Source organism: Suncus etruscus, chromosome 14 (genome assembly GCF_024139225.1).
Source record: "Suncus etruscus isolate mSunEtr1 chromosome 14, mSunEtr1.pri.cur, whole genome shotgun sequence".
Classification (NCBI taxonomy): Eukaryota; Metazoa; Chordata; class Mammalia; order Eulipotyphla; family Soricidae; genus Suncus; species Suncus etruscus.
The window spans coordinates 80,080,989-80,106,559 of NC_064861.1; the positions used below are offsets into that span (position 1 = coordinate 80,080,989).

Genomic DNA, 25,571 nt, shown 5'->3' on the forward strand with positions numbered 1-25,571 from the left:
TTGGACGGGGAAACTTGTGGTTTAAAAAGGGGCCCAAACTGAGTCCCTATCCTGCCAAAACCCCTCAGATTCAACCATAACTACCACTATGCAGACCATATAAACAGCCCAACTTCACTGCTCCACAACTAATGTCTGCAGAAACACCAAGCTGGTTTAAATTCTAGTTATATTGGATTTTGATCAGAATTTAGGGTCTTCTCAGCCACTACCATATAAACTTGAAGGACACAGCTTCACCATTAGTCTTGGAAGAGATGCAAACCAAGCTAAGCTGCTGAAATTTACAGGCCCAGTTCTACAGATCCTGGAAATTCCTTTTTTTTTTTTTTTTTTTTTTTTTTTTTGGTTTTTGGGCCACACCCTGTGACGCTCAGGGGTTACTCCTGGCTATGAGCTCAGAAGTTGCTCCTGGCTTCTTGGGGGACCATATGGGAGCCGGGGGATCGAACCGCGGTCCGTCCTAGGCTAGCGCAGGCAAGGCAGGCACCTTACCTCCAGCGCCACCGCCCGGCCCCTGGAAATTCCTATATTGTTTGAAAACTCCAAATTCAATAGCACTGACAGCCTCAACAGGAGCACACAAAATTGGACAAGGATTAAGCATAGAAGCCAACTAAGCTTAACAAACAAAAGCAGTATCACAGAAGTCTCAGCTAGTAAGAAAACAGTGTATTTAATCCTTATACAAGGGGGCTGGAGCAATAGCACAATGGTAGGGCATTTGCCTTGCACGCAGCTGACCTGGGACAGACCCGGGTTCGATCCCCACCGTCCCATATGGTCTCCTGATCCTGCCAGGAACGGTTTCTGAGCACAGAGCCAGGAGTAACCCCTGAGCGCCACTGTGTGTGACCCAAAAACAAAACACACCCCTCAAACAATAACCTTAACAACCGTATTTGAGATTTAACAGTTTTCTTTCATGGGAGTTTTTTTTATTTTTAATTTCATTAGCCATTTTGTTTTAACAAGCACTATAAAATAAATAATTTTGGGACCGAAGAGATAGCATGGAGGTAAGGCATTTGCCTTGCATGCAGAAGGACCATGGTTCGAATCCCGGCATCCCATATGGTCCCCTGAGCCTGCCGGGGGCGATTTCTGAGCGTAGAGCCAGGAGTAGCCCCTGAGCGCTGCCGGGTGTGACCCAAAAACCAAAAAAATAAATAAATAAATAAAATAAATAATTTTGTGCCTTTTAAGAAATGGGGGAAAACATAAGGAGTGGGTGGGAAACTAGGGACAGTGGTACATAGAATGTTACACTGGTGGTGGACATGGTGTTGGAACATTGAGTGCCCAAAACAACTACATTGTGGACAACTTCAACCACAGTGTTTAAATAAAGTGTAAAAAAAAAAAAAAAGTCTGGAGCAATAGAACCAGAGCTTGGAAGGCTTGTAGGAAGTACGACCCTACTACAATAGAGACAGTCCCAGGGGTAAGGCTGTGTCATACATACAAATCAATCTGTTTCCAACCCTGGCACCATAAGATCTCCCAAGCATTGATAGATCTAATTGATAGGTCTTGCTCTGGTGGCTCATCAAGCTTGAGCAACAACAGTACATAGTGATGAATGCACAAATATCACATGTTCTCTGTTCTCTCACCAGTTCGATCATTTGGTACAGAAGACAGACCAACAGATCGCCCAATACCACCTAGAGATGAAGTCTTTGAATACATTATATTCCGTGGAAGTGATATTAAAGACCTCACTGTTTGTGAGCCACCAAAACCACAATGTTCTTTGCCTCAGGACCCAGCTATCGTTCAGGTAACTAACAGATAGTATAAATTTGTCTTAGGCTCTGAATCAGTTTCATCCCAGCTCTTGCGTTGGTTTTTCACCTTCTGAATTTTTCTTATTTCCTCACTTGGAGTATTGATAGAACTTAACATATCTTAGTTATTTGGATACATAAAACACCTGGATAATATTTTTCCCCAAAAAGGGATGGGTGGGTGTGGGGGGGGTGTGTGTGTGCGCACCCGTACTTGCTTTTTGGATTAGAAGTTAGGATTAAGGTCAGAAGTAGCTGAGGAATTTGTTTTTGTTTTGTGTTATTCTTGGTTCTGCCTCAGAAGCCACTCCTGGCAGACTCAGGGAACCATATGAGATGTTGGGGATGGAACCCAGATTGGCCACTTCAAGGCAAATGCCCTACCTGCTGTGCTATTGCTCTGGTCCCAGAATTTTGTTTTTGTTTAAAATATTTTCAGGGCTATAGCAATAGCACTGCAGGTAGGTGTGCCTTGCACACTGCCAGCCTGGGTTCAATCCCTGGCATCCCATATGGTTCCCTGAGCCTGCCAGGAGTAATTTCTGACCAGAGTCAGGAGTAGCCCCTGACTGAGTGTGGCATAAAAACATATATAAGCATATATACATATACTTATACATATGTATGTATGTATGTATTTTCAGAAGGCGTGGGAGATATCACAGCGGTAGGGCGTTTGCCTTGCATGCAGACAACCTGGGATGGACCCAGCTTCGATTCCTGGCATCCCATATGGTCCCCTGTACCTGCCAGGAACGACTTCTGAGCACAAAGCTAGGAGCGCCACCTGAGCACCACCGGGTGTACCCCAAAAAAAAAATGTATTTTCAGGGGCCAGAGAGAGTACATGAGATAAAGCACTTGCTTTGCATACAGCCAACCCAGGTTTGATCCTTAGAACCTTATATGGTTCACTGAGCACTGCCAGAAATTATCTCTGAGTGCTGAGCCAGGAATAAACCCTAAGCACTGCCAGGTCTGGTGTCCATCCCTTCCCCTAGAATTAATTCAGAATTAATGGCATAAGAAGCACTATTCAACCAAAGCTGTGTACGCATGTAATAAGTCAATCCTCACAATACTCTGAGCTTAATACCATTATATGAGTCAGATTTTTTCCCCCCTTTTTGGGCCATACTCGGTGAGGCTCAGGAGTTACTCCTGGCTATGCGCTCAGAAATCACTTCTGGCAGGGCCGGAGAGATAGCATTGAGGCATGGAGGTAAGGCGTTTGCCTTTCATGCAGAAGGACAGTGGTTTGAATCCTGGCATCCTATATGATCCCCTGAGCCTGCCAGGAGCGATTTCTGAGCATAGAGCCAGGAGTAAACCCTGAACGCAGCCAGGTGTGACCAAAAAAAAGAAAGAAAAGAAATCACTTCTGGCAAAGGGGACCATATGGGACGCAGGGGGATTGAACCACGGTCCGTCCTAGGTTAGCACATGGAAGGCAAACACTTTACCGCTTGTACCACTGCTCCAGCCCCATCTACCTATAAACTTTTTTAAGCAGAGTTACTTAACCAAATAATTTACCCAAGAGTTACCCAGGGGCCGAAACAATAGCACAGCAGTAGAGCATTTGTCTTGCCTGACCCAGGACAGACCTTGGTTCCATCACCAGCATCCCATATGGTCCCCCAAGCCAGGAGTGATTTCTGAACGCATAGCCAGCATCACTGAGTGTGACCCAAAAACAAAACAAAAAGAATTACCCAGGAAATCTTCCTAAATCTTATGTAACATGGGGCCAGAGCAGTGGCGCAAGCAGTAGGGCATTTGCCTTGCATGCCTGGTTCAAATCCCAGCATCCCATATGGTTCCCAGAGCCTGCCAGGAGCCATCTCTGAGCATAGAGCCCTGAGCGTTGATGGGTGTGATTCAAAAAAAAAGAAAAGAAAAGAAAAATAGCATTAATTACATTGAATATAATTGGCACATACATACAAATATTTTAAACTCAGAAAGTTACTTAACTATTTCACACTGAACGAGGTGTTAAAATTGCTTTTTGTGTCTAGTCATTGTGTGCTATAGTTAACTGGAAATTTAGATAACCAAATTTTTTTATTATGTTTATGTTGTTCATAGTCTGGGAAAATAACCTATGACCTTTCTTTAGTCTTCACTAGGCTCATCTACTTCTTCATTCCAGTCAGTGGGATCCTACGGACCTTTTGGCAGGATGCCAACATACAGTCAGTTTAGTCCCAGTTCATTAGTTGGGCAGCAGTTTGGTGCTGTTGGTGTTGGTATGTTGCTCTTTTTTCATTTCTTCCCATTTACAGTAATTTCCTAGTTTTGAGCATTAAGATATATAAAACTGGTGCGGGTGGGGTGGGGGGAAAAAGATATATAAAACTTACGTCAAATATTCAGACATAATGATTGGTTTTACTTTTGTAACTTACTCCTTTAAGGGCCTTATTTAATATTCTGAATCACTGTTGGTTTGGTAAAGATTATTTCTTAAAATAGTCACTTGAGAATAAAACAACCTAAATAAATCATTGAATGTTATTTTAAATTTGTGTATAAAATGTATCACTTAAAGAAAGCATTTATGTTTTTCAACAGTACCTTTTCAAAGGTGATTGAAGATACTATTAATTATTACTAAGAAATATTAATGCGGGGCTGAGGAGATAGCACAGTGTTTTAGGGTGTTTGCCTTGCATGCAGCCGACCTGGGCATTACCCGATTCAATTCCCGGTATCCCATTTGATCCCCCAGTCTGCTGGGATGATTTCTGAGTGCAGAGCCAGGAGGACCCCTGAGAGCTCTGCTGGGTGTGGCCCAGAAACCACTCATTCAATGAAGCAATCAATAAAAAGTTAAAAAAAGAAATACTATCAGGGCCAGAGAGTTGGTGCTAGAGGTAAGGTGTCTGCCTTGCAAGCCCTAGCCTAGGATGGACCTCAGTTCGTTCCCCCGGTGTCCCATATGGTCCCTTAAGCCAGGAGCGATTTCTGAGCACATAGCCAGGAGTAACCCCTCTTACATCAAATGGATGTGGCCAAAAATAAACAAAAACAAATACTGTTGCGAGTAGTATTTATATTATATGAAATATGTCTTACTCAGTATTTAATACACCTTTGATAAATACATTTAGCACATTTGAGATCTTGGTGTTTAATATATAAAAGTTCTTAGAGGGGACTGAAGCAGTGGTGCAAGCGGTAAGGTGTCTGCCTTGCACGCACTAGCCTAGGACAGACCGTGGTTTGATCCCTCAGCATCCATATGGTCCCCCAAGTCAGGAGTGTTTTTTGAGTGCATAGCCAGGAGTAACCCCTAAGCATCACCGGGTGTGGTCCAAAAATAAAAAAAAGAGAGTTTTTAGAACATAGCACTAAAGTGAATGTGTAAATGAACTAAGCTAAGAACAGTCCTTTCAAAAGGACAAAGCTATCATTATTTCTTCGCTAAGGTTATGTGTAGTCAGATCATACCAGTGTTAGTTTTATAGCTCTGAATTTTAACCCTTTAGTTCATGTGTATTGAAATTTTCAAAAGACAGTGATTACTTTTTATATCTCAAGTTTTAGCCCTTGATCTTTTTTGATTATATTAAATTAATCATTTGGGGGCCTCAGATGGTAAAGCGGGTAATGAATGCACTTGCCTTGCAAGTAGCTGACCTGTGATAGATCCTCAGCACTCTATATGATCCCCATGTCCCCAAGAGGGATTCCTTAGCACAAAATCATGGTGACCCAAAAACCAGGAAAATAGAATAAAATAATCATTTACCAATTTATGTTGTTTCACTAAATCATATATATTTCATGTATATCTTAAAACTCATTAGTTAACAAGTTTAATTAAAATTAATTTCTTTGGGGCCGGTGAGGTGGTGCTAGAAGTAAGGTGACTGCCTTGCAAGTGCTAGCCAAGGAAGGACCTCGATTCGAACCCCCAGCCTCCCATATGCCCCCCCCCCACCAAGCCAAGGGCAATTTCTGAGCGCTTAGCCAGGAGTAACCCCTGAGCATCAAATGGGTGTGGCAAAAAAATTAATTCTTTGAAAATACGTTTTTGTGCGTTTGGGCCTCTCAAAAATGTAAATGTTCTGCCTATGTATAAAATTGAAAGAGTGCTGGAGAGATAACTCAATAGTTGGAGTTCATGTATCGTATGCAAGGAAGCCTAGGTTCAATCCCCAACACTGCATATGGTCTCTCCAATGCCTCCAAAAAAAATACCTGAAGCACTTCCAGGTATAGCTTCAAAACAAGAAATAAAGGATTGGGAAAGAATAAGTTCCTTAAATTTACAAATTTGTCAAAAACCATTTTTTCTCACTACTAAGAATTTTGTATATTCTACTCAGCTTGTGTTGATTACTCTAGATTTACAATTAAAGCCCTTCCTGTGGCATCATTTAAAAATGTGGCCTTTTAGGGCCAGAACAGGTGTCGAGACCAGAGCGATAGCACAGCAGATAGGACATCTGGCTTGCATGCAGCTGATTTGGGTTCAATCAACCCCTAGTTGCCTGTATGGTCCCAAAGTATTGCCAGGAATGACCTTTGAGCTCAGAGCCAGGAGTAATTAACCCCTGAGACCAAAAATTTAAATTAAAAAGAGTATGATGTAAACTTGACATAAATTTAGGGGACTATCTCAAGTATTAGGGATGACTAAAGATATTGAAGATTTTGGTAAAAATATAGGTGAATTAAGCATTTATTATAACACACAGATAGTTAAACTTACATAAAACTTGAGTTTATAAGAATGCGCTAAAAGAAAAGTAATTTAAAGCAGGTAGACCATAAAAGTAATAATAAGTAAAACCTTTAAATAAGTTATATCAGAAAAAAATAAATAAGTTATAACAAAGATGGGGCTGGAGTGATAGCACAGCAGTAGATCATTTGCCTTGCACGCGACCAATACTGGACAGACCCAATTCAATTCCTGACATCCCAATTCAATTCCTGACATCCTACATGATCCCCTGAGCACCACCGGGTATGATCCCAAAAGCCAAAAAACAAAATTATATCAAAGAAGATATAAAGATCAGGAATATTGCAAGAGGTAGACAGATTGTTCAGAAGAGACCTCATAAGTGGTTATAACAATACTATGTATTTGAGTTTGGTTTGGAGTTGTTTGGGGACTTTTTGTTTTGCTTTTGTGTTTTGACCACACCTGGCAGTGCTTAGGGATTACTCCTGGCTCAATGCTCAGGAATTGCTCCTTGTGGTGCTTAGAGGACCTTATGGGAATCAAACTTAGCACCTTACCTGCTGTATGACCTCTCTGACCCCAGAGGTTTTTATTCTTGTTTTTAAGCGCACACAAATCACTCAGTAGAATAGATAAAATAAATTTGTCCCTTAAAACAAATTCTATTAAATTTGTTTTTTCTTTTTTTTTTTAAATTTGTTTTTTCTATTTTTTTAATTCTATTAAATTTGAAAGATTAAGACCAAAGAAGTAAAATCAGCAGTATTGTGCATAATGTATACTTTGCGTGGGTGAGGCCCTGAGTTTTTGATAGTTGACACACACAAAAAAAAATAGTTCGGCCCAAAAACACCAAAAAAAATTAACTAGTGTTGTAAAATTTGACATATACAGGGGCCAGAGTGCTAGCACAGCAGGTTAGATGCTTCCCTTGTACCCAGACGACCCGGGTTCCATCCCCAGCATCCAATATGCACCCCCAAAACCCACCCCCAAGCCCACTAATTACTAAGGAGTAATTTCTGAGTTCAAAGCTAGTAGTAACCCCTGAACACTGCCAGGGTGACCCAAAAGAAAAGGGCGGGACATGACATATCCAAGCCAGGGATGTAGTTAAAATGGTAAAGCAAATACCTTGCATACAATTCCTTGAAAACAGGTCTCCTTGAGCGTTGCTATCTGTAGCCCTGCTGATCACTATCCCAGCACTGAACCATGAAGCATAGTATTACCAGGTGCTAGATCCCCAACGCTATTAGGTGTGACCTGTATTTTTAAACACAGAGTAAATAAAAATCTAAGTGGAGCTTATGCATAGCTTTGAAAATGTCATAGTTTTAGGGGGTAGAGAGATAGCACAGTGGTAGGGCATTTGCCTTGCAAGTAGCCAACCCAGGACCAACAGTGGTTCAAATCCAGCATCCCATATAGTCTCTGTCCCCGATTTCTGAGCAGAAAACCAGGAGTAGCCCCTGGGCGCCGCCAGGTATAGCCCAAAAACCAAAGAAAAAGAAAGAAAAGAAAATGTTATAGTTTTAAATAATATAATTGAAGGGCCTAAAGCAATAAAAATAACTCAGTAGCTTAGAATGCCTGCCACACAAATATGGTCACATGTTTGATCCCTAAGCTATCACAAGCACCAAGCACAATCTTAACAGCTTTCCTTTCTCTGTTCCTTGGTGCCAATGATGATCTCCTGCCACAGCTGCAACCAAATATGTGTAAGCACCAGTAGAAATGGGTGTGACATCTCTCACCCTTTCTACAAACACCATAACTTCTTTTAAAAAGAAGGTACTGGGGCCAGAGAGATAGCATGGAGGTAGGGTGTTTGCCTCACATGCATGCAGAAGGACAGTGGTTTGAATCCTGTCATACCATATGATGCCCCGAGCCTGCCAGGAGTGATTTCTGAGCGTAGAGCCAAGAGTAACCAATTCCTGAGTGCTGCCAGGGACCAAAAATAAATAAAAAGCAGGTACTGTCATGAAGTTCAGCCCTTGTGGGAGTATGATAGCACTGCAGCAATCACCAGTGAGCATTCTGCAAAAACTATGTATGCTTCAGCTAAAGTCAAGCAAACTCAATGAACACCACGGCCAACTGTTCCAGCAGCTCATGAGTAAAGGGAAGAAGGGAGTGAAAATACATACATAGGCATGTATATATGCCAAACAAGAATATCTTCTCATCAGTGCCCCAACCAGCTAGCTTAGTAACCTAGAAAGAAAGTAGAAGAAAGTTCAAAGTAATAGAAGAAAGTTTTCCAAAGCAAAAATCTGGATCAAGAAATAGCACAAAGGGCTCTTATGCATGCTCTACATGCAGAAGGTCTGATTTTATCCCTGGCTTTGTGTAGTCCTTTCCTTCAAGCACAACCAAGAAGACTACTAAGCAGCTAGCCCCTAAGTGTGTTCCCACCCTGAAAAAAGAACTTCAAACTAGGGATACAGATTAGTTGAAAGCTCTTGCCTTGCAAAATACTAGGTTTGATCCTCAGTGCCCCAATATATGCAAACCAAACTGAATATCAAAGCCAGGACTTGCTTGTTTGAGATTTTTTTTTTAAAAAAATACTTAAAGGGGGCTGGAGAGATAGCATGGAGATAGGGCGTTTGCCTTGCATGCAGAAGGACGGTGGTTCAAATCCTGGCGTCCCATATGATCCCCCAAGCCTGCCAGGAACAATTTCTGAGCCAGGAGGAACCCTTGAGTGCTGCCTGGTGTGACCCAAAAACCAAAAAATAAAAAATAAAATATCTAGATAATCTGAGTGCATAGTGAACAACTCTGCCAACCAACTTCATATCTTAAATAGACTGATTTTTTTTAATGTGTTTTTTTTGTTGTTTTTTTTTTGTTTTTTTTTGTTTTGTTTTTTTTTTTGGTTTTTGGGCCACACCCAGCGGTGCTCAGGGGTTACTCCTGGCTGTCTGCTCAGAAATAGCTCCTGGCAGGCACGGGGGACCATATGGGACACCGGGATTTGAACCAATCACCTTTGGTCCTGGATCGGCTGCTTGCAAGGCAAACACCGCTGTGCTATCTCTCCGGGCCCAATAGACTGATTTTTAAAAATGTGTAACTTGATTAACTCAGCCAAGATAAGAGGAAATTAAATTTTAGTCTCCCTGCATGTTATAAGATGAAACTGGGCCAAAGAGATAGTACAGCGGGCTTGGTACTTGGTTTGCAACAACTAACACGGGTTTGGTTCCTGGCACCACTTATGGTCCCTGTGCACTATCAGATACAGCCCAAAAACAAGCAAGTTAAAACTTCTAGGTGTCAATGAGGTTGCCTTGGTTATCCCCAGCAATGCTGGGTTCAGGTATATTGCCTAGTTGGTCGGAATCTATGGGAGTGGCTCCTGGGCACTGCTTGGAAGCTTACCACCCAGCTTTAAAAAAAAAAAAAAAAAAAAAAAGGAAGGGGAAACTACACTTAAAATCTGCATTGTGGAGGCCGGAGAGAGCATGGCGGTAAGGCATTTGCCTGCATGCAGAAGGATGGGGCTTGAATCCCAGCATCCCATATGGTTCCCCAAGCCTACCAGGAATGATTTCTGAGCGTAGAGCCAGAAGTAACCCCTGAGCACTTCCGGGTGTGACCCAAAAAAGAAAAAAAAATCTGCATTGTGGGACCCAGAATAAAATAGCACAGTAGGTAGGCTTTTGCCTTGCACACAGCCAGCTGAGGTTCATTCCTGGCATCGCATATAGTTCCTCCAAGCCTGCCAAGAGTGATTTCTGAGCACAGAGCCAAGAGTAACTCCTGAGCACTGCCAGGTATGGCCCCAAAACATCAACAAAAATCTGCATTGTAATAAGTGTGATTAAGATGAGTCATTTAGGGGCCGGGAAGGTGGCGCTAGAGGTAAGGTGTCTGCCTTACAAGCGCTAGACAAGGAACGGACAGCGGTTCGATCCCCTGGCGTCCCATATGGTCCCCCCAAGCCAGGGGTGATTTCTGAGCACATAGCCAGGAGTAACCCCTGAGCATCAAACGGGTGTGGCCCAAAAACCAAAAAAAAAAAAAAAAAAGATGAGTCATTTATAAAGGAGCCCCAATGCTACATGAATGAATGTCAGTGGCTTTTAGACATAGCACAACAGAGTGGCCAGGGTGCTTGCTTTGTACACGGCTGACCCAGGTTTGTGCCCTGCCACTCTAACCTTGCCATGAGTGCTGCCTTCACCCAAAGCCAGGAATAAGTCCTGAACAATGCCAAGTGCGGTTCAAAAAACAAAAGATATATAAAATAAAAATTCAAGAAGATAGTTATTTCTCTTTTTAAATCTCTGGGGGCCAGGGACATAGTTTAAATGGTATAATATACCTTGTGGAGCCAGAAAGATAGTACAGAGCATACAAGGCATTTGCCTTGCATGCAACCACGCCTGGTTTGATCCCATATTGTCCCCCCAAATACCACCAAGAGTAATTCCTGAGTGCATAGCTCAGATTCCTGAGCATGTCTGGATGTGACCCAAAAACAAAACAAACAAAAATAACCTACCATTTAAGGGGGTGGGGCTATTGCCAACCCTACACAGACATTCAAAGAATGGAAGAAAGGGAGCCTGAGAGATTTCAGCAGACTAGAGCACATTTGCATGACGGCAGACTAAGTTCAACCTCTGTGGCACCACATGGTCTCTTAAGGACTGCCAGGAGTCACCAATCCCCACAGCACTGAACTAGGAGTAGCCCCTTGAAAACCACCAGGTGCAAGCCAGAGCAGTGTCGTAGTGTTAGGGTGTTTGCCTTGCATTCGGCTGACCTAGGATGGATATCGATTCAATCCCTTGGCGTTCCATATGGTCCCCCGAGCCAGGAGCGATTTCTGAGTGCATAGCCAGGAGTAACCCTTGAGTGTCACTAGTTGTGGCCCAAAAACAAAAACAAACCAAAATAAAAAAACACCAGATGTAGCTCCAAAACAAAAAGAATAAAGAAAGAACCTCACTAACCTGGTATTCATAGCCAGATGACTGACATACCAAAAATCTAGGAAGTCATTACAAGAAAAGTACAGCTCACTATCTCCTGTGTACATGAATGTAAAATTCCTACAGTATTAACAGTGGAACCCAGAAAATCATAAATGATAGTACGTAATAACAATAAGGTTTACCTCAGGAATGCTACGATAATTTTACACAGTTGAAATGTATGAACAAAGGCATATAGGAGAAGGAAAACTGCAATTTTGGGAGATACTAAAAAGACATTTGATAAAAAATTTAATACCTATGAACAAGTAATGAATAGAAGAGAATTTAAGTTTGATCAATGAAAATGAATGCTTATAGGGCTGGAAAGATGGAGTTGCCTTACATGTGGCTAGCCCAGATTCAGTACACAGCACTGTATATGGTCCCTTGAGTACTATCAGGAATGATACCTGAGCACAGAATCTGGGGTAATCCTGAGCACAACCAGATGTGACCATAAGACCAAAAAGAAAAAGATATATAATAGTGAAAAAAATGCTTTCTCTTGAGGTAAAGAATAAGAAGAAAGGCAAAATTGTCTTTTTCATTTAGTATTGTTCTAGAGGTACTAGTTAAATAAGACCAAGGGGGAAATAAAGATTTACAGATTGGAAAAAAGACTATGTATGCAGCCCACCTTGGTTCTATCTTAACTACCCCATATGGCCCTCCAAAACAAAAAAGATTGGAAGGAGGAATGCAAGTTCCTTTAGGACCTCATTGAACCCACAGAGATTAGCTTGTTTGCCTTGTACACAGCTGACCCAGGTTTGATCCCTGGCACCACATATGACTTCTATGACACACACAAAATAGTCTTTATAGGGCCCGGAGAGATAGCACAACAGCGTTTGCCTTGCAAGCAGCCGATCCAGGACCTAAGGTGGTTGGTTCAAATCCCGGTGTCTCATATGGTCCCCCATGCCTGCCAGGAGCTGTTTCTGAGCAGACAGCTAGGAGTAACCCCTGAGCACCACCGGGTGTGGCCCAAAAACCAAAAATAATAATATAATAATAATCTTTATATAGAAGCTGGTGATTTGATTCAGCAGTAGAACTCTTGCCCTGTATGTGCCAGCTTTTGGGTTCAGTCTTGGCACCACCCAAAAAATACAGATGCAGATCTAGATCAGATGTGGTAGAATTAGTGAGGATTTTTTTAAACTTCAACAGTAGTAATTCTTAGCAGAAGGTGGATAAATTTATCCCCCCCCCAGGGTACATTTGGTCATTGAAATGAAAACAATTGGTTGTTACAGCTGGTGGAAATTAAGTATTAAAATATACTTAAATATAAAGTGACATGCTGATTCTATTGTTTATGTAGAACAACAAAAGATAAACCAAGAATAGTAAAATTTGAGGGTTTTGACTATTTTCAAGATTTACTATACAAAGTGTTAAAATATACTTAAATATAAAGTGACATGCTGATTCTATTGTTTATGTAGAACAACAAAAGATAAACCAAGAATAGTAAAATTTGAGGGTTTTGACTATTTTCAAGATTTACTATACAAAGTTACAATACAAGACAGTGAGTTACTGATAGCTTAGGAGTAAAGAGTATAGGAATGAAACCATTTAAATACAGGGTTTAAATGAAGATATAAGTGTAGTTCACTGAAGAAAGGAATTGTCAGTGCTGTAGCAGCTGGGTATATATTTGGAAAACCCTGGGACCAGTGGAGTGCATTAGCAAAGCCCCAGCTAAATTCATTCTGTCTCAGGGCCGGAGAAATAGCACAGCGTTAGGGCATTTGCCTTGCATGCAGCCGACCTAGGACTGATGGTGGTTCGAAATCAGCATCCCATATGGTTCCCCCGTGCATGCCAGTGGCAATTTTTGAGCACAGAACCAGGAGTGACCCCTGAGCCCACCGGTTGTGGCAAAAGAAAAAATTTCATTCTGTCTCTCTCTCGCCCCCCCCCCCTCATTCCCTCTACCCTACTAATAGTCTCAGCTTTGCTGGGCCCAAGCTGTATAGACCCACAGAACTAGACTACAAATCATCAGAAGTAGGTCCTGGGCCCCTGAGTATTGCTAAGGAGAATCCTTCCCCCCAATTTATCTTTGATCCTTGCTTCACACCATAGCAAAAATAAAATAAAAATTTTTTCCGCTAAATTCAATAGAATCAGGATGAAGTAGTTAAGGTGGTTTGGCCAGGAACTGAGAGATAAAAGTAAGAGCAGGCAACCAGGTCAGGTGAGGTAACAGCAGCATGGTTATAGGTCTCTTGGCCTTTGTCCTGAAATACTAAAGATAATGGAATATTTTAATTTCCTATAAAAAAAAATTTTGTTTGTTTTTTGTGCCAGACTCAGTGATGCTCAGGGGTTACTCCTGGCTATGCACTCAGAAATCACTCCTGGCTTGGGGGACCATATGGGACGCCAGTGGATATAACCGTCCTAGGCTAGCATGTGCAAGGCAGACGCCTTATCGCTTGTGCCACCGCTTTGGCCCCCTATAGATTTTTTTGGTTTATTTTTTTGGGGGGGTCATTCCTCCGGCCCCTCCCATAACAGTTTTTAGAACATTAGTTCCAACATTCTAAGGGATATGGTAGGAGATTGTTAGGGCTCTCCAGAACAGGCTGGAGCTGCATACTGATGATATTGTCTCACCATGGTCTTCCCAATGATTCTGTGCTACATTTTACATTGTAACAGGACTAGAAATGCATTGATTTAGAAGTCACCCTAAGGGCCAGAGATCTAGCATGGAAGTAAGGTATTTGCCTTGCATGCAGAAGGACAGTGGTTCAAATCCCGGCATTCCATATGGTCCCCTGAACCTGCCAGAAGTAACCCCTGAGCGTTGCCGTGTGTGACCAAAAAAAAAAAAAGTCACCCAAAAAGACCATGGGGAGAGGGAGGTAAGGGATGATAGAACTGGAGTTATTAGCCTAGAAATGAGAATATTGCACCCTTGCCACCATGATCATAATCTTCACTATTTCAAAACAAGTAAACAACTTGTTCTGCCGTAATTGGAATAGACAGGTGGAAATAAGGACACTGATGACAGAAAAGGAGGTCTTAGAAACTTGAGTTTAGTAACAAGAATTTTGACTAAGAGCAGTGAAAGCTATTTAGGCATTGAAAACTAATAGATACTGAAATTTCCTGCTAGAAAAGACTTGTGTTGATTAAATATTAAGTCAGCATAGTATGTGGAAAGTGAATGGTGCCTAAATACTATAGAATCTCAAGAAAGATTAAGGTGACCAGCTTAGCAGAGCAAAGAATCGGGCCTTTTCTAGGGATTTTGTAATTCAAAACTAATAGACCATTTCTAATTCCTTGAACAGAATGCAACTCACATTATGATTCTGAGAGGAAGCATGTGAAGTGCAGGACTAAAACCTTCATACATTTCTCAACTGATTGGCTATTTGTGTAGATATTTGTTATTAAAATAATTGTCCTTGGTAGAAAGAAAGTACATGCATTCACATGCATGCCTTGCATGCAACTAACCTGGGTTCAATTCTTGGTTCATACATGGTCCCCAAGCTCTACCTGGAGTGACCTCTGAGCACAGAATCATGAGTAAGTCCTAAGTAGCCTAAAAACAAAACAAGGAATTGACCTTAATATTGACAGAGAATGTGTTATGTTTTGGAACTGAGGGTAGAAATAGCATCTCAAATATGTGAAGTTAACAGTCTACCACTGAACCACATCCCCTGCTCAAGAATGTACTATTTTTGCATCTTATCTGACAAGAATCCTTGCCATTCCCTTTGCAGACTGCCCAGCAGTATCGCATATTTTACACAAATTGTTGGCATTAAAGGATATTGGATAGATAAGTATGTAATGAATGGCTTGCTTTTATATTTAATGATAACAAAATTTTAAACAATTTTTTATTTTCACTTTTTTTTTTTTTTTTTTTTTTTTTTGGTTTTTGGGCCACACCCGGCAGTGCTCAGGGGTTACTCCTGGCTGTCTGCTCAGAAATAGCTCCTGGCAGGCACGGGGGACCATATGGGACACCGGGATTCGAACCAACCACCTTTTGGTCCTGGATCGGCTGCTTGCAAGGCAAACGCCGCTGTGCTATCTCTCCGGGCCCTATTTTCACATTTTTAATTTCCATCTTAGTAATTGTGCAAGTATTAGAAGCAACAGTACTTTTAGCATTAAAGTAACATGTTACTTTACATAGTAGTTTTTTTAGAAGTTTATTTTAATTTTCTCTCATAAAAAAATAATTTCTTGAAGCAGGAAGTTCCTTGACATCCTTTGGGACAGACACATCAAACAGCGGTGCTCTATCCCAGAGTAGTGCAGTTGGTTCTGCGTTCACACAGGACACAAGATCCATAAAAACACAGTTATCTCAAGGTAAGTTTAGCTTTTTTCCTTCAAATACATCCATTCTCAATTTCTGTAGTGAGTTGTTGCTTCTCTGAATGTATACAAGCTTTTGTAACTTGCAGACCATGTCTATAACTTATATTTGATTCTTTTGATATTTTATTCCTAATTGCCATTGCAGTAAGTTTATTATTAAATGACTTTAAACATTTTTATATTACTTTATAGACTTTATAATTTAGATTTTTACAATTCTTACACATATTTTTAAAATGCCACTATGACACTTGGCAAAACAATACTGAAATTTGTATTTAATGTTTTTATAGATTTAATGAGTCTGAATACAACACTGAAAATAAAATAAGGTTTGGGGTTTTTTTTTGGGGGGGTTGGGTTGTTTTTTTTTTTTTTTTTTGGCGGGGGGTTTGAGCCATATTCAACAGCCCTCGGGAGTTACTCAGGCTCAAGGGACCATATGGGATGCTGTGGATTGAACCTGGGTCTACTACATACCAGGCAAATTCCCTACCTGTTGTGCTATATCACTTTGGCCCCAATTGAATTATTCCTTTTTTTTTTTTTTTTTTTTTTTTTTTTTTTGGTTTTTGGGCCACACCCAGCAGTGCTCAGGGGTTACTCCTGGCTGTCTGCTCAGAAATAGCTCCTGGCAGGCACGGGGACCATATGGGACACCGGGATTCGAACCAACCACCTTTGGTCCTGGATCAGCTGCTTGCAAGGCAAACACTGCTGTGCTATCTCTCCGGGCCTAATTGAATTATTCTTGATGAATTTGATACACCAACACCAACTGAAAAAATTAAACTGCATACCATCAATCCAGGTTCAATTCTTAGTATCCCGTATGATCCTGAAAGCCCCTCCAGGAGTGGCCCCAAGCACAGTTTGAAGTGGCCCCAAAATAAAATAAACTTACTTTTGGTACTATATATTTTGGTATTTATTTATTTGGGGTTTGTGTGTATAGATAGATATATTTGGTATAGTAGAGTATTTTGGATAATATAGCAGGTAGGGCACAATCCTTGGCACCTTGTATGGTCCCCAGAGCACCAACTGGTGTGGAAAAAATTAAAATAAAGAGTGATTCCTGGAAAGCCCCACAACTAAACTATGTGATCACCATTGAACATCACAATCTATATAGAAGGCAAGGACTCTGCGTTTACATTATTTACGTTTTACCAACTTCACCAAAGTGTGGAGCTCATGCTTTGCATGCAGAAGGCCAGAACACCACCAGCAAATAACTTTCAACTTCAAGCACACAATCTGGAATAAACCCATATTACTGCTTTAAAAAAAAAAAGAAAGAAAGAGGGCCCGGAGAGATAGCACAGCGGTGTTTCCCTTGCAAGCAGCCGATCCAGGACCAAAGGTGGTTGGTTCGAATCCCAGTGTCCCATATGGTCCGCCCCTGAGCACCACCGGATGTGGCCCAAAAATGAGAAAGGGGGGGGTGAGAGGGGGAGGGGAGAGAGGGAGAGAAGGAAGGAAGGAGAGAGAGAAAGAGAGGAAGGAAAGAAAGAAGGAAAGGAAGGAAGGAAAAGAAAAGAAAGAAATTTCATCAGCCAAAGGCTGGGAATTTGGCTCAGAAATAGAGCACTTGAATGAATGAGGCCCAGGATTCAGTTCCTAACATTGCAAAGAAAGTGAAAAGCACTCTCTGGAGTGGAGAGATAACTTGAGGGGTGAGTGCATGATTGCATACTAGAGGCCTGGGATCCTGGTACCACATGGTCCCCATGCATTGCCCAAAGTAGCTCCCAAGCACCACTGAGCATGACTCAAACTCCCCTTCAACATTAGTTTCAGCAACTAAATTCTATCTAAATTTTTACAAAACTAAAACTACTGAAATTTTCTTTAAACTTAGTAAGAATATCAGCTATCTAAATTATATTCTTACTGTGCTGTAATAATTCTTGGGATTGTTCCGAATGTCTCCTGTATATCATAGTTATAAAAACAGTGCCATTCTGACTAAAAGACTTTGCTAAAAAGGATTGTCAAGTACAGTAACATGAGTTCTTGCTGTGATTGCTATATTCTGGTTCTGTAATACTTGTGACACAGGATCTTTTCTTCAGACAAACAAATTGAAGTTTTACAAGATCCTTTCATGCATATTGTAAAATTAGCAATAGATCTTTTGAAGAAACTTTGAACTCAGAAAGCTAGTACAGCAATTAAGGCATTTGCCTTGGACATGACAGGCCCTATCCAAGCCCTAGAAGCACTTATGTTCCCCTGAACACCACCATAATTAATTCTGTAAACCATCGGATGTGACCCCCTAAAAATAAAGTGCAAGCTTCCAGCATGCTTGGGTCTGGGGTGACCCTGTGCATTCCAACAGTGCTTGCGAGAACAAGATGAAATGGTTTGAGGCCTTGCCCTGCTTCCTCCAGAGCAAGATTATAGAAATTTCAAATAATTAAAACATTAATTATGTATTTATTTTATAAACCTATCACTTTGCAGAGTGATTTGTCATTACAGTACATCTTCCCGTAAGCCAAAGCTTCTGTAACCAACCTCGGTTTTTTATTATAATTAGTGGGAAGATTCCAGTATTTCTATTAATAGCCCAGTTAACTTTGGCTAGAGATAGTGTGATACACATTAACAGATGCCTCCTTTTGGTGAGTGGTTTGTTTTGTTTTGGGTTTTTTGTTTTATGTTTTGGTGAGTAGTTTTAATCTTTTTATACTTTCACACTGGCACTGATCTGTTCACTAGCTGTTGAAAACTATGGTTTTTGGAAACCTTAAATTGGGTATGGTAGGACTGGACTAATAGTTCAGCAGGTACAGCTACCTTGCACATAGCTGACTCGGGTTCAGTCTTTGGCACCCCGTGTGGTCCTTCAAGCTCACCAGAAGTAACTCTTGAGAGCAAAGCCAGGAGTAAGCCCCAAGCACTGCTGGGGCCCAGATCCCCCACCCCTAAGCTGTAGAACTATTACTAATAAGTGGTTCTGCGCAGGGGTCCTCAAACTTTTTAAACGGGGCCAGTTCACTGTCCCTCAGACCATTGGAGGGTCTGACTATAGTAAAAACAAAACTTATGAACGAATTCTTACGCACACTGCATATATCTTATTTTGCAATGAAGAAACAAAACAGATACAAATACAATATGTGGCCCGCGGGCCATAGTTTGAGGACCATTTCTCTAAGACATCTGGTGTCCTGCCACATTGTCAGCACTTAGCCATTAACCACTTGTGCACAGATGAGATACTTAAAAAGTGAAAACTAGGGCCGGAGAGATAGCATGGAGGTAAGGCGTTTACCTTTCATGCAGGAGGTCATCGGTTCGAATCCCGGCGCCCCATATGGTCCCCTGTGCCTGCCAGGAGCGATTTCTGAGCCTGGAGCCAGGAATAACCCCTGAGCACTGCCGGGTGTGGCCCAAAAACCACAAAACAAAAACAAAAACAAAAAGTGAAAACTAGATAGTCAGCAAAAACTTGCCCAATAAGCTCTCAAGTGGCAAGAAATGAGTGTGTCCGCTGTGTAATTAATTATCCTAAAGTTTTGTTTGTTGCTGACCTTTTTAATAGCTATGTTTACCAAAGCCCCTAAGGTACTAAAAAACATTACCTAGCTTTGTAGTTATTTCTTGTAGAAATTCAGTTGAGGTAATTCCTGTAAATATAAAGGTATCCCATGAAGCATATCTTCAGAAAGAGGGGGTTTATTTTGGTTTTTGTTGAAACCTTGGAAATAATAGCTAAAATTTCACTACAATCTGTGGTTGTTGCTGGGGAAGTCTGTACCTGACCTACCTATAGGATCTTGAGTATGATCTAGGAAATCTTTATCAGGAACCAATATTTGAAAACTTGGTTACACCTATCCAGGCCAAAATATAGTTGCATTTTTATTGGTTAGTTGGTTTTTGTTTTTGTTTTGTTTTCATTTAATCATTACTGACTAGTGACAGCCCATTGAAGATGTTCGGGTATAAACTCTATTCTTGTAAGCAGGTTAATTCAGATATGTGCTTAGGTTTTGAATTGGTGGAAATAAAATTCTAGGCTATTTTTAGGGTTTGGATTATTTTTCAATCCCCAAGGTTAGTGTAGTTTCTTATCTTTTGGTTACGTTTTAGGTCGTTCAAGCCCTCAGTTAGATCCTTTGAGAAAAAGCCCAACCATGGAACAAGCAGTACAGACCGCCTCGGCCCACTTACCTGCTCCAGCACCTGTTGGGAGAAGGAGCCCTGTATCAACCAGGCCTTTACCATCTACCAGCCAAAAAGCAATAGAGAACCAAGAGCACAGGCGAGGTAGCACTTTAGCTCTTTACTATTCCTTAATCGACTTATCAACATTTTCCATCCACCTTTTTCCATTTAGAAGACTTACTTTGTTAATGATCCTAGAAAGTCGAAACTGAACTTGATAGAGTCAATGTTCAGTCTTTTCAGATTTGATAAAGTAGTGATGGTTTGATGAAGTCATGATAGTGGTGGGGCGTAGATTTATTGCATTTTGTTTGGGTTGTTTTTATTTCTACCCTGCAGAAAGTTTTTTTATGTTCTGAGTCAATGGTCACTTTTATATCTTCTTTTACAGCTGAAGTACACAAAGTTTCAAGACCAGAAAGTGAGCAACTCAGAAGTGATAATAAGAGACAAATAGGTAAGTTTTATGGATCTTAAAGCAATATCTGATATTGAACTTGAGTCGGATGAGGCGAGTCTGGTTTTAAAATGGAGGTGAAACTGCTGCCCAGTCACCCCCACCCTGCTCTGAGTGTCACCACTGCTGCCTGGGGGAGAAGGGCTATATCCAAAGGAACCAGAGTAGTTGAGAAAACTGCTTATTGGAGGTTTGAGTTTTGAAACTCAAAACTCAATGATTATTAGAGATGCTCATTTAAGAGAATATTTTGAGAAATGGGTCACACTTACAGATTGTGGAATGAGCAACCTTCAAACAAAACCTACCAAAGGCCTTGGTTTTGTGACTTACTTATGAGTTGAAGAGATGAATATATGCTCAGCCACATTAGGTCAATAGGCACGTAGTAGAAGGGCCCCGGGGGGGGGGGGGGGAAGCCTGGTACTGACCAATCGTAAAGAAACTTTTTGTTGGTGGTATTAAAGGTAATGCAGAATATACTTTGAGAGATTACTTTGAAGAAATGCAACAAAAATTGAAACCATAGAAGTTATAGAAGACAGGAAAACTGGAAAAAAGAGGATTTGCTTTTTTTTTTTTTTTTTTTTGGTTTTTGGTTTTTGGGCCACACCCGGCATTGCTCAGGGGTTACTCCTGGCTGTCTGCTCAGAAATAGCTCCTGGCAGGCACGGGGTACCATATAAGACACCGGGATTTGAACCAACCACCTTTGGTCCTGGATCAGCTGCTTGCAAGGCAAACACCGCTGTGCTATCTCTCCGGGCCGAGGATTTGCTTTTATAACTTTTTTTGATCATGATACAATTGATAAATTGTTCAGAAATACGACTATTGGTTAACATTATTGTGAAGTGAAAAGAAATGCAGTCTGTGGATCTGACAATCGGTCATGGAGGCAATTTTGGCCATGGTGCAAACTTCGGTAGAAGAGGAGGCTGTGGTGGTAGAAGTGGCAGCAGAGGTGGTTATTAGGAGATGATGATGAAAACTATAACAGAGGATCTGATCATAGTAATAGAAGAGGATGTGGTAGAGGACCAGGATATGGAAACGAAGGTGGTGGAAGATCTGATGGTTAGAATGAAAGAGGAAATTTTAGTGATGGGAACCGTAATGATTTTGGTAATTATAGTAGACAATTGCAATCAAATTATGGGCCCATGAAAGGGTAGTTTTGGTGGCAGAAGCTCAGGCAGTGCATATGGTGATAGTTATGGATCTGGTGGTGGAAGTAGTGGCTGTGCAGGAAGTTCTAAAAACTCAGCAGAAAAGGGCTACAGTTCTTAGCAGGAGAGAGACCGAGGAGTTGTCAGGACAGCTGTAGGTTACTTGGAGATAGATGTCCAAAATCCATTTGAGTAGCTAAAAATCTGCCACAGGAGAGATTATCCGTAGTCAGAAAAGTTACTGCAACTTAAACAAGGAAAATCCTTCTTGTTTAGGACTCATAGACACAATTTGCAAAAGTGCAGCTATTGGTTAATGCAGTGTAGTGTCAATTAGATATACATTCTCGAGGATTTTTGTAGCTTTATCTTTTTCTTTCTCTTTTCATTATATCATGTATAATTGTGGTAATCATAGGTAAATTATCAGATAAACTTTGTAAATTGATACCAGGAATGAAAGAAGTAAAAGAATTTTTATTTTTTTAAAAAGAAAATAATAATAAATGGCTATCGTTTATTCTAATAGAGCTATTTTATAAATATGATTTATAGTTGATATTTTTAAAAATTGAGTGGTGGTTCAAAGAGATAGGACTGAAGTAAAATGCTTGTTTTGCATACAACCAACTCAGGTTTGATACCTTGCACCAGTGTGGTCCTCTAACCCTCCCAGGACTAAGGTCTTGAACAACATAGTTAAGTTTGGCACATACACACACACACACATACATGCACCAACCACACCACATACACACACACACACACACACACACACACACACACACACACACGCGCGCGCAGGATGTTCAACCCACTCAAGTTCCATACCTTTTCATCCCTGTATCTTCCCCACTCCCCAAAACTGGTAGGGGTAATTCCTAAATGCAGAATCAGAAGTAACACCTTACCATCACCAGATGTAGCCCAGAATAAAAATTAAAAATAAAAATAGCAGGAGATACTGGGGAGATAACTCAAGTGGTAGAGTTCATGTGCTTAAGTACATGTACACACATGCCCAAAAAAAAGTGGAAACTAGGAATATTACTGTGGTAGAAGATTAACTTATTTATGATGATAGTTATCGGGATCTATTTCAGTGGCATGATGTCCCCCAAAAACCCACAAATAAACATACCAGAAATAAATTATTTAAATATGAATAGACCTGTAGTGGAATATTATACTAATGTTGTATCTAGATTATAATAAAATACACTTGCTTTGTTTTGTTTTGTTTTGGGGCCATACCCAGTGGCAATAAGAGGTTTGCTTCTGGCTGTGTCCTCAGAAATCACTCCTGGCAGGCTCAGGGGATCATATGGAATGCTGGGGTTTGAACCGGGGTCAATCCCAGGTAGGACGCATGCAAGGCAAATGCCCTACCCCTATGCTATCGCTCTGGCCCAAAATACACTTGCTAAATAAGGTGTTGTATTAGAAGGGAAGCTGAATGATGGTACATCAGACTACTATGTGATATGTTTCCCTTATTTTCCTCTAATTTTTAATAGAGGTTTTGTTGGGGGGGGGTCACTCCCAGTGCAGAGCCCAAACACCCATGTGGTACCCCAGATCAGATCCACAGCTCTGGAATGCAAAACATAGTTCAGACCTTTGAGCTGTCTTCTGTTGATCAGAACAAGTAAATTGTTTAAAGAAGGGCCTGGAGCAATAACAGCAGATAGGGTGTTTGCCTTGTAGGTGGCTGACCCGGGCTTGAACCCCAGCATCCTCTATAGTCCCCCGAGCCTGTCAGGAGTAATTTCTGAGCAGAGCCAAGAGTAACCCCTGAGTGCTGCCGGTGTGGCCCAAAAACAGAAAAGAAAATTGCTTAAGGAGAACCTTGATTATAACTTAATAGTGTATATTTTCTGTTTTAAAACCTATAAAATGTTTCCCAAATGTGTTTAATTGATATATTCAAATAAACTGTGTTACAATTTAGAAGTCTTCCAGATTTAAAATCAAAAAATAATGATTGGAAAGTATTCTTTCCCTTAATTTTAGACCTTGAGTTTGTTTTTTTTTTTCTTTGTACATATTAACACTTTGGGGAATGCAGATACTGAAGGTATATTCCCTAATCTCCTTTGTGGTTTTGTATGTATAATAGCTTAGAAATTTTATTTTGACTTCCTATTTAACTTTTTTTGTTTTTGTTTCTGTCATATCCGATGGTGCTCAGGAGCTACCCTATCACTCCAGCCCTGGTTTACTTTTTTTAGTTTGTTTAAAAAGAGAGTTCCTGGGCCAGAGAGATAGCATGGAGGTAAGGCGATTGTCTTTCATGCACAAGGATCGTGGTTCGAATCCCGGCATCCCATATGGTGCCCTGAGCCTGCCAGGAGTGACTTCTGAGCATAGAGCCAGGAGTAACCCCTGAGCGCTGTCGCATGTGAAAGAAATACTTACCATCATTTTTAATAAAAGATAATGGTACTTTAGCGATAGCATAGTGGGTCCTGTTTGCCTTGCACACAACCACTCAGATTCGATCTCTGGCACCCCACATGCATGGATCCCCATGCACCTCCAGAAGTACTTCTTGAGCACAGAGCCAGTAGTAAGCCCTGAGCACCAGCCAATGTGAACCCAAAACCAAAAAGGGGAATGGGTTAAAATGTTAGTACATGTTTTATTACTATACTTCAAAATTTATCTCCCAGCAGTTCTGTATAAGGATATTATTTTGCATTTGTTTTCCTTACAATTTCTCATACTATTTTTTTTCCATATAGGGGCCACACCTGGTGGTACACTGGGACCACCAGGTTTAAGACCAGGGAAAGGGCGGCCTACAATGATGGAAGTTGAACTTAGGACCTCTCTCAGGACAGGTATATGCTATGACCCAGCCCCCCCAAAAGATATTTTTAATACTAAAATTAAATATTTAGATGTGCTACTATAGATTTTTGTGGATTATTTTCTCGATGTGGGCAATTTGCCAGGCCTTAATAAAAATTGAATGCAAAACTGTCAATAACTATAGTCACTTCTACACTTGATCTTAGCCAAAAGGCTGAGAAGCGATGACTACAGTCACTTCTTAGTCTTGTAATTACATATTATTTTTCACATAGTCATGATAATTAAAATCATGTTTTATATTCTTTTTGTTAACTCACATTAAATGCCAATTTGTATTCTTATTTTTTTTTATTCCTCTTTTGGGTGTTCTTTTTGTTTGTGGGGGGGGTTGGTTTTTGGGTCACACCCGGCGGTGCTCAGGGGTTACTCCTGGCTGTCTGCTCAGAAACAGCTCTTGGCAGGCACGGGGGACCATATGGGACACCAGGATTCGAACCAACCACCTTAGGTCCTGGATCGGCTGCTTGCAAGGCAAACGCTGCTGTGCTATCTCTCCAGGCCTGGGTGTTTTATTCATACATTTTCCCTGTGATTTTGCTGTTGTAGTGTTTTTGTTTTGTCATACCACATAAATCCTGTTGGGTTTTATTTCTTGTTAATTACATCTATTAGAGATAGATACAGAAAATCCTGCCTATTGGAGGTAGATAAAACTAGATTGACAAACTGTAAAGGTGAGGAGAAATAGGAAGATACCTAGTGATTTTCTTTTTTATTACCAGGTAACAGATAAGTGGAAATGATGCCTCTCCCATTATAATTTGTATTCATTGGGTTTTTGTTTTACTCTCTTGGCTTCTGGAATCCTTCCCATAAAAGGTTTCCTGAAATATCAGAACTCAGTATATTTTGGCCCAAAAATGTATGTGTATTCCTTCCCAATCAGTAACTTTCTTGTGTGTCTTCCTAAGCTGTGTTGTAGATGTTAGTAAAATTGTGTTTTGCCTGAAGTTTAGTTTCAGTTTTTGGGCCACACCTGGCAGTACTCAGCGACTTCTTAGCTCACTGTGTGCCAGCATCACTTCT

General features: G+C 40.9%; 1 protein-coding gene, 1 non-coding gene and 1 pseudogene across 5 annotated transcripts in view; 2 read left to right on the plus strand and 1 right to left on the minus strand.

Moving 5' to 3' along the window:
- The window catches only part of LSM14A (LSM14A mRNA processing body assembly factor), a 57,681-nt gene that overhangs the window by 18,637 nt on the left and 13,473 nt on the right, over positions 1 to 25,571 (plus strand). Inside the window, exons 2-7 of one of the 4 annotated variants that reach the window (XM_049786606.1) lie at positions 1,620 to 1,783; positions 3,913 to 4,042; positions 15,729 to 15,851; positions 19,968 to 20,144; positions 20,434 to 20,499; positions 24,413 to 24,511. In XM_049786606.1, coding sequence (XP_049642563.1) covers positions 1,620 to 1,783; positions 3,913 to 4,042; positions 15,729 to 15,851; positions 19,968 to 20,144; positions 20,434 to 20,499; positions 24,413 to 24,511 — 759 coding nt within the window. The remainder of the gene's footprint in view (positions 1 to 1,619; positions 1,784 to 3,912; positions 4,043 to 15,728; positions 15,852 to 19,967; positions 20,145 to 20,433; positions 20,500 to 24,412; positions 24,512 to 25,571) is intronic. The other 3 variants (XM_049786607.1, XM_049786608.1, XM_049786609.1) reach the window with 3 other exon arrangements.
- LOC126029334 (small nucleolar RNA SNORA9) lies at positions 18,156 to 18,287 on the plus strand. Its single transcript, XR_007502949.1, has one exon. It is a non-coding gene; the product is annotated as a small nucleolar RNA SNORA9 (small nucleolar RNA).
- Positions 24,546 to 24,708, minus strand: LOC126028923 (uncharacterized; annotated as a pseudogene).